The sequence below is a fragment of the Tetrao urogallus genome (assembly GCF_951394365.1).
Source record: "Tetrao urogallus genome assembly, chromosome: 21".
Taxonomy (NCBI): domain Eukaryota; kingdom Metazoa; phylum Chordata; class Aves; order Galliformes; family Phasianidae; genus Tetrao; species Tetrao urogallus.
This window is the reverse complement of record NC_136834.1, coordinates 6813625-6826308: the sequence shown is the minus strand read 5'-3', so window position 1 is coordinate 6826308 and position 12684 is coordinate 6813625. Positions and strand designations below refer to the sequence as shown.

The 12684-nt window shown below is 45.8% G+C and overlaps 1 protein-coding gene across 1 annotated transcript in view; it reads right to left on the bottom strand.

Moving 5' to 3' along the window:
• Positions 1–4758, bottom strand: part of IGSF21 (immunoglobin superfamily member 21) — a gene marked incomplete at both ends in the record, with an annotated part of 32816 nt that extends 28058 nt beyond the window's left edge. The window contains one exon of the mRNA XM_079545655.1: positions 4620–4758. Coding sequence (XP_079401781.1) covers positions 4620–4758 — 139 coding nt within the window. The remainder of the gene's footprint in view (positions 1–4619) is intronic.
• Between the last annotated feature and the right edge of the window lie 7926 nt (positions 4759–12684).

Genomic DNA, 12684 nt, shown 5'->3' with positions numbered 1-12684 from the left:
AGTACCAGACATGGAGGTTGGTGGCCCTGCCTGTGGCAGAGGGATAGGAACTTGATGATCCTTGAGGTCCCTTCCAACCCAAGCCATTCTATGATTCTATGGATGGATGGAGAGTCATGGGTTTGTCAGGACTCGACTAACAAGGGTTATTCATTCACCCATTTCCACTGCTTTTCTCCAGCACTTAGTTTTGCTTGGTACCCAATCTTCTGCTTATTATAGACTTTGTGCCCTGGAAAATATAGAGCTGGCAGTGATGGTGACTGCACATTGTGATGTGGGTCGTGGTCCTGCACTTTACTAAGAGCCTGCCTGCCCTTGGCAGTTGCACCATGAATCTGTCCCAAAGTTGGTAGAAGTCCTGCACTGAAAACAAGCTGTGATTGACTGTTTATTTTAGGAAGGAGATGGGGAAAAGAGGGAAGGAGATAATGCCAGAGAGAGAATGTGAGCACCAGCCATTAGTTACAAACAAGCCCATCAGTACACCAAGTGCCTCTGCAGCAAGCAAACAAAAGGGCAAAGAGAGCAGCTTGGCACGGAGCAAACACAGCACATCAGCTGCATCCTCCCTCCTCAGCTCTATGCAGGCTGATTTCCAGGCTGGGAAGTTTTCCAAAAAAGAAAAAAAAAAAAAAAAAAACAAACCAGAAAAGCCAACAACAACAACATAACAACCACAAGGTTTGGGGGCTCCTTCAATGGACTTTTCCACAGCGCCTGACTTGCAGTCAATGAAATCAAGCAAATGGGGCAGGGAATGAAAGCAGTAAGTAAAACAACAGTAAGTGCCAAGCGATGCCCATCCTCCCCGTGCATATCAGATGCTCCATAAAAACCCAGTGCATCAACTAATGCAGGAACTGAACTGCACCTGCATGCTGCTGAAGCCTGCATGCAACCAGAGGGAAGACCTCTGCAAGGGTGTGAAGGTACCAGAGATAGCCCATGGTGCACACAGGAGGGCTGCAATGGATACAGTATACAGTGCACAGCATATAACATTTGCACTTTGCATACAGCGTACTGCATATAGCATTTGCATGTTGCATACAGCATAGAGTATGTTGTGCGTTGAGGGACATTATTAGAGGAGATGGGTTGACAGTTGGATTTGATGACCTTAGTGGTCTTATCCAACCTTAATGATCCTATGATTATATATGTAGTGTTTAGTGTGTTACATATAAGATCATTTACCACCTTGAAGATAGGATTAACACCTCGCATATAGCAAGGGCTGCTTAGCTCATGGGTCTTGAAAGCAAAACCAGGACACACAACACACATCCGCCCTGGCTCTGTGACCTTTGTGAGTCTAGAGAAGTCAAAATTTGGTAAAAAAAAAAAAATAATAATAATAATAATTAAAAAAAAAAAAAAAAAAAAAAAAGGAAATCAGCCAGACCTAAAGTTAAATACCGCAGCACCATCAACACTAAGAACTTGCTCATTGCAACAGGGAATGGGGAATCTGAAGGATTTGCCCCAAAACTGAGCTCCAACACCTGGAAGAACACAGAATTTAAAATACGGGGGGTTTTGCAGGAAAATGAAGCATGGAACAACTCTGTGCCCCAAAGCTGCCTATTAACTTAAGAAGGTGCAGGGCGAGGGGAGGAAGCTTGCTTTGTAAGAACACTCTAAGATTGAAGCTGGCAGCTCTAAAGAGCTGCAAAATGCAGCTGGGAGAGAGAGAAGGGAATAACAAAATTGGCCTAATTGGGAGAGGGCAAGGGCAATTAGCAGGGTGGATTGTCAGAAGGACTTTATGGATTTACTCAGGCAGCACGAGGCTTTGCAGGAAGCAGAAATTCATGGAAAAGGGGAGGAAAGGATAAAGAGAAGGTGACCCTGAGCTGAATACGAGATGGGAAAGCAGGAGCAGGAAGGCTGACGGAACATGTTCTGCTTTTCCAGGTCAGCGCAGTGTGCTCGTAGGTGAATTAGAGCAGGTTGTTCTGCACGTGGTGCAAGGATGCTCCTCCTCTCTCTGCACCGTGCAAACTCCCAGACACCTGAACACTGAATTTTCTCCTTTTCTACCCCAAACCTTCTCAGATGACGGCAATATCAATACCTCACTGAGATCAGACTTCGACATATTATCTCTCCTTTCATGTTTGCAAAACACAGCTCTGATTTTCCCTGCCCGTTAAAAGAAACCTGATGAGCATGTGATGGGAATGTATTTCAGGCAACGAGTGAAGTGCCAGCAAACAGCCTGGGGCGGCCAAGGAGCCATCACTCTGCCTGCAGATGAGACTTCGTGCCTTTCCAAAAACCACCACCGCAAGGCTATGGGGCCACTGCCAGCCACCGTCTGACCGCTCACCTCCTGCATATGCCCTCATTTTTCCATTCTGATGCTCTCTCAACCCACTTAGCCATGCTCAGGTTGCTTTTCCTGGCCAAGGGGAGAGATTGAACTTGTTTTAATGGGAAAAGCTGCATAGGGAAGGGCACAGCTGGCCTACCACACATCCAGAAAACAGGGAGCATCGCATGAGGAAATAAAAGGGCTTTTCATTCAGAAGTGATGGATTCAGACGGAAAGCCCCAAAATGCACTCACAGATGCTCTTATGGATGCTTTGCTTGAGTGTGTGCACTGCTGATAGGATGTTCAATCACACCCACAGAGATGGGGCAGCAATAGGGGAAATCACGGGGAGAACACAGAGCACGCACCATGCATTATAGACAGTGCATATAAAGAAAAAAGAACAAAATTTACCACTTCAGAGAGGCATTGTGGAGGAAAAAGTGATGGGACTTAACATCCCCTTTGTAGGCATGGATCCTGCTGCATCCCTGGCAAGAATAAGGCTGGAGATCCCCGGGTGCAGAATCCCCAGCCAAGAATGTTCTCAGCCAAGGAAAAGCCATCTGCCCAGTGCTGAACCTCAGGAACTGCCATCCACTGCCAGAGCATCAGGATGGGTTTTTTGCAATGATATATTTCTTTTTTGCTTGGAAAGTGCTGGGTTTTGGGACAGCGCTAAGGAAACACTTCAAGCAGCTCAACCTCAGGATATGGGAACACAGAGAAGTTCCAGTGGGGTTATAGGAGCTGAATGCTGAGCTCATGGCAGCACTAATCCAGATCCACACGCCATGATCAGATCCTATCATATCATTTCTCACCCCACAGCCCCACACTGATCCACAGAACAAACGCTTTGACCTCTTTCTCCCCCCCAAACATACACCACAAACACAGCCTTACCCATCCCCACTCTCATCAATCATCAGCAGAAAAGCACATTAAAAGCGGAACTCAGCTTTATGCAGGTGGATCTGTGCTACCCCCAAAGGATAATATTGTGCACTTCACCTCAAACTCGAGAAGAATTGGCCCCTTTGTGCCAATCCTACAGAGCGCGTCCACCGCTCCCCCTCCCTGTGCCCTGCAGCAGCTGATGGCTGCATTCTATGCAGGAAAAAGCATGTTAGAAATAGCAAAATCCCAACAGTTGCCCAATCAGTGCCACTCACCTCCCAGCACTCAGAGCTGTGCAGAGCAGGCAGGGCTTTGATGCACTATACAGAGATGGACTATGGGCTATCCCTGCATACCCTATTAGCAGGTCCCTAATTAATGAGGACAATGTCAGCATCCTGTTAATAGATTCAAAAACAATGTCCTGTTGGGGGGAACCCTATTAAGAGGTAAAAACTGGGTGTTCTATTTGCAAGTGCCCTACTAATGGGTCTAAAACTGGTGTCCTAGTAATGTCTGCCTTATTAGCAGGTCCAAATTTGGTACCCTATTAAAGGGGCTAAACCTACTGCCCTATCAGCAGATTCATTTATTACCAGATCCAAGCCAAGTATCCTACTAATGGGTGACCTAATACTAGGTCCAAATCTGGTACCCTGTTAACAGATGCCCTGTTACTGGGTCCAAATGGGTTGCCTTATTACTGAGTTACCCTATTATGAAGTCCAAACCAGGCACTCTGCATGCAACCACCTTATCAACAGATGTAAACCTAGCATTCAGTTAACAAGTGCCCTATTAACAGGTTAAAATCCAGCATCCTATTAGCAGACATCCTATTAACAGGTCAATGTCTGATACACCATTACCAAATCCACACTAATCACCCTATTAGGGGCTTCTCCTATTACCAGGTGCCCTGTTACCAGTGGTCCAAAAACCACTATTCCGTTACTGGTGCCTCATGCCCAGATCCAAAATCAGTGCCATATTATCAGGTCCAAAACTGAAGACCTATTAACAGGCACTCTAATCTCAGGTCCAAAACTGATGCCCTACGACCAGGCTCCCTATCACCAAGCCCAAAACCACTGTCCTATTACATGGTGCCTTATTACCAGCTCCAAAACCATTGCCGTATTAGCGGGTCCCATATTCCTGGGCACCCTATTATAGAGTGCAAAACACTGCATTATCAAGGGTGCCCTATTCCCAGATCCAAAACCACCGTCCTACTACCGGGTCCAGAACCACTTTCCCATTACGGAGAGCCTTTCCCAAGCCGCGAGGGGGGGCACAGAGCCTAGAGCCCCCGCACACCCGCAGCACAGCATTTTCCCGTTATTTGGGATCAGGGCACAGGGCTGATCCCGTTGTGAGGGGGTGATGGAACTCACCCAGTGCCAGGTCCAGGAGATCCCAAAGCAGCAGTAAAAAGAGGGGCAGGGGGCTCATGGTCCGCATAGCGTCCGCGGGGGAGGAGGGAGGGGAGCCCCCATAGGGCTCACCGGTGCCCCGAACCAGTGGCTGTAGCATGGGGGGGTCCGGAAGGCATCGCGGCGGTGCCGGGCTGGGCTCGACGCCCCTCTCTGCCGATCCCACCGAGCTGAGCCGACCGCTCGCAGCTCCAGCACCGCGATGTCACCGCTCGAACCTCCGGCACCCACCTCCCGGCTAAGCCCGCCCCGGTCCGGCCCCAGGGCGGGGCTGCAGGGAGGGGGTGGGGATGGATGGGACGCGGGGTGCAGGGCGGGCTGTGATTCGTATGAATGTGCATGGTTTATGAGGCAAGGCTGTGCTCTGAATCCCAGCTTCACTCTGCCATTCCCCAAAATCGCAAGATCTCCCCTCATTTTAAGCCAGCCTCGTGCAAACAGTCCCCAGCATTGTCCTTGGGGGTTACAGCTTCCAAACCAACACAACCAGCAGCACCACACTGATGGAATCTGCTGGCTTGTGGCTTGCTTCTTCACTAACCAACCCCCAATGAAGGAAATCAGGCTCTGCATAGGTCACTGCAAAATCAAATCAAATCAAAGTCAATTAATTGCTGAAATTCCTCTGCACAGGGGTGGGTTTTCTCTCTGCTCTCTCAATGCCTGAGCAGCAGAAATAGCGTTCCTAGCTTAACCATGCCCACGGGAGAGACACACAGTGATTTTTTTTTCCTCCATCGATTGGATGATGTAACTCATAGGTGAAACACTTATAGGGGTAAAAAGATGAGGCTCAAAGTTCAAAAGGTTCACCCAGCTCAAAACAGTGTAGAGAAGAGGGATGATTAGCAGGAAGATATCATAGAATCAGTAAGTCTGAGAAAGACGTCTAAGATCATCCATTCCAAACACTCCCCTGCCACCAATGTTGCTTACTAACCAACGTCCCTAGATACTACATCCACCTTTTCCTTTTCCTAAACACCTCCAGGAACAGTGACTGCTTCCCTGGGCAATTTCTCCTTGCAAAGCCTTCCCAACCTCAATTTTGTCCTTTTTTTTTTCCCCCCATTCTGCAACTGCCTTTTGCATGCACAACCACCCCCAGTGAGCTGGGAGGAGCATCTCAAAGTGCTTGGAGAAGTAGTCATCGTCTTTCCCCAGCAAAACGCCTTTGACAGCCTCCAGATTTAGTAGTGGAACGCAAGAGAAGCGTGCAGGCTGTCAGCTGAATCCCAGGACATTGGAGGAGACAGTAAGCGATGTAAATTGTTGGATGAAGATATTGCCGTTCGTATTGGGTGTCTGGCTTCATTGAGTTTTGCCTGGGTTTTAATTTCCTGTGAATTTAGAGGCTGGTTAAGGTACTCTGCTGACAGCCCCAGAGGCTGGAAAAGCACAAAATGAGCTGATTTGGCTGTTCTTTGTCTTTTCTTTTCTGAAATAAGGGCTTTCCCATAGCTTTATCCCATTGCAACAGAAAATCCCTATTTGAGGATGGAGCCAACATCCTTCCCATCCTTGATGGATGGAGACAATGCAAAAACAAGATCCAAAGCACTGTCCTCAACACCTTTAGGAACAGCAGAAATCCAGGGCAGAGAGCTATACGCACACCTCCCTCTGCACCAAGCGACCCCAATTTGGTACAAAAAAAAGTGAAGTTTCTCAGCCCCTCTCTCCTGACCTTTCCAGAAGAAGTCTGTGTACTAATTAGCAGAGTAATAATGTGACGAGGCTGCAATTTCTCATTAGTGCATGCAAAATTCCCAGCTACATGACTGATATGCATCTACAAGAAAATTAACTTCAGCACGAGGGCTTCATAATCAAGATTAATGAGGAAACTGGCAAAGAACAGCACGTGTCTCTAGCTGTCTGCACTGCCCGTCCTCCCCAACCCTTTGTCAGGAGTCAGGTGACCCCAAAATGAGCTTTTTTAGGGAGGATATTCCTTGCCAAAACAAGTGCTCATTGAGTCTGTATAAGACCTGACTTTTGCCTGTTGGCTGAAAAACTCAATGAAGTGCATTGAAGATCTTCAGCAGGTTCCCATCTTTCAACATCCCTCTTGATGGAAAATGCCCATATGCAGGTGAAATAAAGGAATTCTGGTGAGGCTGGAAGGGGACTCTGAACACCTGTTCAAGCCGTAGGCATCCCTGTTCCTTACAAGTCCCTCCTCTATCCCCGTGGATTTTCTGGTTGGGTATTAGAAAAAAAAAAAAAAAAATCTCCAAAAGCGTGGCAAGGCATTGGTAAAGGCTGCCCAGAGAGATGGTGGGGTCACCATCACTGCAGGCATTCAGTGTGGCGATGTGGCACTGATGGACACAGTGGGCACGGTGGGATGGTTTACAGTACCTGCTGAGTCACAGCCTGAACCATTGAGCACCTGGGGAAAGGACCAGTCAAGTCCCAGGAGCACAGGAGGAAGGCAGTTCAGCTGTGGGACAGGAAGTGTTGGAGCCTGGCTGCATCTCTTAGATCCCATTTGAGGGCTGACTGCTACTGGTGAAGGATCTCTGGTTGGAGATCCCTCTCTTGTGGAGTCTTTCTGTGAATCGAGATCTTCAGATACGGGTGAGCACCTTTACTTTTCCTTTGAAATACCATCCTATGAATGCTGGACCCTTTGCTGTTACACTCCTGTATCACCCTTCCACCGCGTTAATCTTTCCTATTGTAACAGATGGGTTGGGGTTGGACTTGAGGATTTTAGAGGTCTTTTCCAACTTCAATCGATCTGTGGTTCTACGATTTTCCTTAAACTTGGTGTAGTGGGGGAAAAAGTCCTGGTGAAATCCTGCTCTGAGAGAAGGAATTGGGATTTCCTATATTTCAGGTTAGGTCAGTGGGAAGAGATGCTTCCATTGGGAAAAAATGCATTGGGGAGGATTTAGGCACTGGGATGCTGCAGATGTGGTTGCAGCATGGCACCAATTTCTCAGACTTCACCCATCTTAAAATAATCCAATTTTCTCCACAGAAAGGAAGATTTATCTCAATTTATGGCCCTGGAACTTGCTTTCAATAGAAATGTCTCAGCAGGAGAATCCACCCATTCTTTCCAGCCCCGACTGCTGCTTTGCTCATGACCCTTGCTGGCATTTCTCCATCAAAAATAGAAACTCAGGCAGTTGAAAAGCAAAGAAACATCACCATGGGATGACCCAACACACTGCGTTTAACCCCAAATATTTTGCTTTGCTGTGATAGCAAAAGGTCTCACTATTTTCATCCTTTTTTAACAATAAAAAGCCACTGTAAAATGAAACAGCAGCATTCCCAAATCACAGCTTATCCAGCCTCAAGTTTACCTTGGAGCCATCGTTTTCCTTCATTCAAACCCACTTTAGGCTCAGCGCAACCCTGCAAGCAGCTGTTTCTGTTTCAAGGAGCCCTGCCCTCCCACTGCATTCATTTTTAGCATTTTATTTAGCACCAAATGCCTTCAACTGATCCTGCTCTGGCCAGGTAGCACCAAGTCCCAGGAGGGAATTAAAGCGATTTCCTCAATGCCTTTTTTTTTTCCCCTTGACAACAAGAGCAAAATGGCTGCATGATGTTAGCAAGGGGCTTTTCACAGCATGCATGTTTTAATTATTACATATAATTAATACGCTATAATTAACACACTCCACCGTTGATGCAAAAGTGCAGGAGCAAAGCACCAAGCACCCACACCCACAGCTGCTCTTGCACATTTTGGAGACACTACAAAGTGCTCTTAGCCCTAAATCTTTAAGGGGATATATATTTCATAACCCAAAATATTCAGGTATTATTCCCAAAATATTACAATATTACAAACCCCCAAAATAAGCAGGTATCCTGTGCTATGGGTAATTCCCAAGATTGGTGTCTGGGCTGTAATTATTCATATAAATCTGTGCCAGTGGCTAATGCTGTTAAGAAGTCCTTATTTCCCCACTCTGGTGTAATCACAAGCACAGGTATTTGCTTTCATTAAATTATCACTCTTGGTAATGCTCTGATATACATCTCTCTCCCCAACGTGCTCTTTTGCCGTATGTGTTTTGCACACACACTGCTTAAAAAACTATATTAAAAAATAAAAATAAGGCAATTGGGATTTGTTCACTGAGGCTGATCCTGCTCCAATTAAAGGACAGAACACCCGCTGCCGCCACCTGTTTGGAGGAGTCCCTCCCAGTAGACACCAATGCAAACCAGTTTGGGAAGCTGGTTGCTGCTACACTGCAATTTCTTACATATAAGCAACAAAAACAAATCCTATCATTTATTATACACTCATAGGAGAGGAAGAAATGTCCATTTTGATAAGATGAAATCCAGCATGTATGTCCCCATCTGTTCAGCCCCATCTCTTCCCCCAAGCCCATGAATCAATGTTCAGGCCAGATTTGCTGTTTTCCACCAAAATAAAGATCTGGGGGAGTGCAAAAAAAATTCCTGACTTCCCAAACACTGCAGTATTTCATGACTGTAAGTCACCTAGGGAGGTTTTCCGAGTTGAAAGTCACATTTTTAGAAAAATGGTGAGTATTTTGAAAGGATTAGCTTGGCCTCTCTCTCCCTCCCCACAGATGGGAAGTTTCAGTTTTTCAGCTGGAAAGAACATTCTGTTTCAGAAACCCCCTTACTTCTGTCTTAAAAAAAAAAAAAAAAAAAAAAAAAAAAAAAAAAAAAAAAAAAAAAAAAACCCACACATAACAAAATTAAAACATTTCAGCCACCTTGGAGATGAATCACTGCCAGCTGTTCAGATTTTTCCCCCAAGCCCAGGCTGTGCCAGGAACCCATAACATTTTCTTTCTATTTACCTTCAGTTCTACAACTTAGCACTGCAAGGGCAACGCTTTCTGCTACATGGCTCCAGAAGCATATATCCCACAGCATTGACCTGAGGCTCACATGAAAACCAAGGTCCAGCTTGGAAGGGGACAACAAATTGCTTTAACATAAACAGAAGCATTTTGCTTTTCCAACGCGATGGGCACTCCAATGTGACGCCCATCCCAAGCGCACCTTGCCCAGTCTCTAATGTTAAAAACCCCCTGGCAGCCTCAAAATCCTAAAAGCACACAAAAGGGAAAAGCAGTTTGCACACTGTGGAAGGAGCCCAGCCTCAGCTGGTGAAACATCTCCCATCATTTACTAAACGAGTCCCCCCTGGAGCTGTATAAATACACAAGTGCACATGCACAGATATATATACACGGAAGGCGTTCTGAAGAACATCTTCGCAGCTGCATAAATAGACTGATGACAGCCATGGGGTTGATATAAATAAGATTAAAAGTTGCAGACATCATTTTCCCTGGCTTGTCTCCCTCCTCCATCCTGACACTCAGGATGACGCGTGGCTTAATTTAAACTCTTTTTCCACTCTCTTTCTAACTCTTTTTGGCTCACAAAAAGAATTGTCATAATCTATGCTAGATGCAAGTGAAAATGCTGTGTTTTTCCCTTTTCCTCCAATACTTTCAATTGGAAATAAAACCCCAGTAGTACCAAATTAGGGCCTCTCATACATTCCTCAACCTTAAAAATGAGTTAAAAAGAATAACTTCAGGATCTTTCTCTGATCTTGGCAATGCTGGCAGCCATGCTAAATGCTTGCTTCAGCTTTTCACTTTGAGTTTTTGTTTTAGGTAGAAAACAAGAAAAACACTATGGGAGGGGGGAAGCAGGGCTGGAAGTGAGAATGGGTTCACAGGCAGCAGATATCAGCTCACCCCCACACCATGCCATGGGATGATGCCCAAAACCCTGACTTCTTGGGCATCTCAATTTCACCATGGCCATCAGACCCCACCACAGCCATCTGTAGCAATTGGACAGATCAATATAATGGGAAAGGCATTACAACAAAGGTGCGATGACAGAAGGACCAGCATGATAGAGAGGTGCTAAAAAGGATGGGAAGAAGATTGCTCACCCATATTAGAAGATTCTAGGTTCACAGAGGAAAGCTTCACCAAGGAGGGATCTCCAGAAAGATATCCTTCCCCAGTGGCAGTCAGCCCTTAGATGAGGTCCAAGTGAGGTGCAGCCAAGGCTCCATCACTTCTGGTTACGCAGGGAAGCACAGGTAAAGACAATTCACAAGGCTGACTGGCTCCTTTCCCCAGGTGCTCCATCCGTGGCTCAGGCCATGACAACAGTTCGCATACACCATCCCACTGACTTTTCTCCCTTCCAACATATGCAGATTTGGGGTAAGTTCTCTCCCAGCTCACACCCTGCAGGCTGAATTGCCCTTGCACCAAGCAAAACCAGAACAGCACCCTCAGCTCAACAAGGGGTCGCAAAACCAACGATATCAGAACTACAGAGGTTTGCAAAAAAAGACAGTTTGCATCCCCAAAGAATCCCTCCAACAGAAATAGTGTAGGGTTTGCAACAGAACATCACTCTAGTGAACAAGTAACGTCAGGTTTGCAATGGAGAATCCCTCCAAAAAAAACAAATAATGTTGAGTTTGCAATGAAGCATCTCTCCAGCAAGCAAATAACATTAGGTTTGCAATGGAGCATTCCTTGTAAGTAAATAACATGGGGTTTGGAAGCAATATCCGCTGCAAGGAGTGAGGAGAGAGAGAGAAGTACGATCTAAGCCCCCCCAAGCTGAGCCTGTCATTGTCTTTAGAGAATGGAACAATTTTTGAAGCTCTGGCCGAAACCACATTAAGCATTCAAGGAGACAAATGCCAGGCCTAGGAATAAAGATCTGCTGCTTCCATTTTATTTCCATAAGGTAATAATAACCCATGCCTTCACTTTATGAAGTTGAATTTGTTATGGCTGATGAGCTGTAAGACAAATTGTGAAGGTAAGGGGGAAAAACATAGAGACTATAAAGAAACTGGTAGTTTTAACATGCAATATCATGTAATTGAGTGGGTAAAGGAGGGAACTGGCACTCGGTCATGGCAACCTGCAGTCTTGCAAGGGGTTCTGGGGAGCAATTTGTGCACTATGGAGATTGTCCCTATTAAAGGTGCTTCCCTACTCGCTCCCAGAGTTGTGGCAAACCACTTGGATTTGGGCTGCTGAAACACATTTTGGGACCATCGTGTTCATTCTCATGGTTCTTTTGCATCTGAGAGTTGAATCTTTGCAAAACAACATAGGGAGAATGCAGTTGCCTCCCTCCGCATGCCATTAGTCATGCTGCCTGAGTTTCTATTACTTTTTTTTTTTTTTCCCTCAATATTTTATAGAGCCTTTTTCCCTTCAGGTAGTGACAATGCCGGGGTCAGCAGAACCTGGCCCTGCTGCTGTTGGCAGCACAGAGACCTCTGTTATTTATTTACCAATGCTCACTGCTGCTGCTCACTTGTGCTGCACAAAGTGAAAAGGCTGTCAGGTTTGGTTTGGTTTGTTTTTTTTTTTTTTTTGTTTTTTGGGTGTTTTTTTTTTGTTTGTTTTGTTTTGTTGTTGTTGTTGTTGTTGTTGTTTTTTTTACATCCTGCTCTGCTGTGTTCAAGTTTTGTGCGTTAGCTTGAATTTCAGGTCCTGATTTAGGGTGTACCTACCGTAAATTGCACATTTCACCCATGTATGCTTTATGCATGATCTGCAGCTTATTCAGCATAGGTTGCATGCTGTTAACATGCGTATTAGTAAATGCATCCCCACTGAAAAGCACAAAGGGGTTTGCATTGCCCAGAGCTCATCCAGTGAATCCTGGGCGGCACTGAGGCATGCAGCTTTTGGGGAGAACTGCAGTACTTTTCCATCACAGGAGCAAACAGCTGCTGTGGTCTGTTCAAACAGAGATGCTGCCCATAGACAGCCCAGTGTTTACCGTCCTGCAAAGCAATCTCACCACACCTTGTTCTATCACTTTGTTTCACATCTCAGCCATACCATCTCAATTCCCTCCTCATCCCATTTTACAAAGTTTGCTTCCATCTGCATCACTCCACTGCCTCAAGGATTGCCCTTGGCTTTCAACAGGGGAAAAAATGAATTTTATTAAATTTTCTGTTTGTTTTGCTAAAATTTATATATATTTCTGCTCCAAGTCACTATCA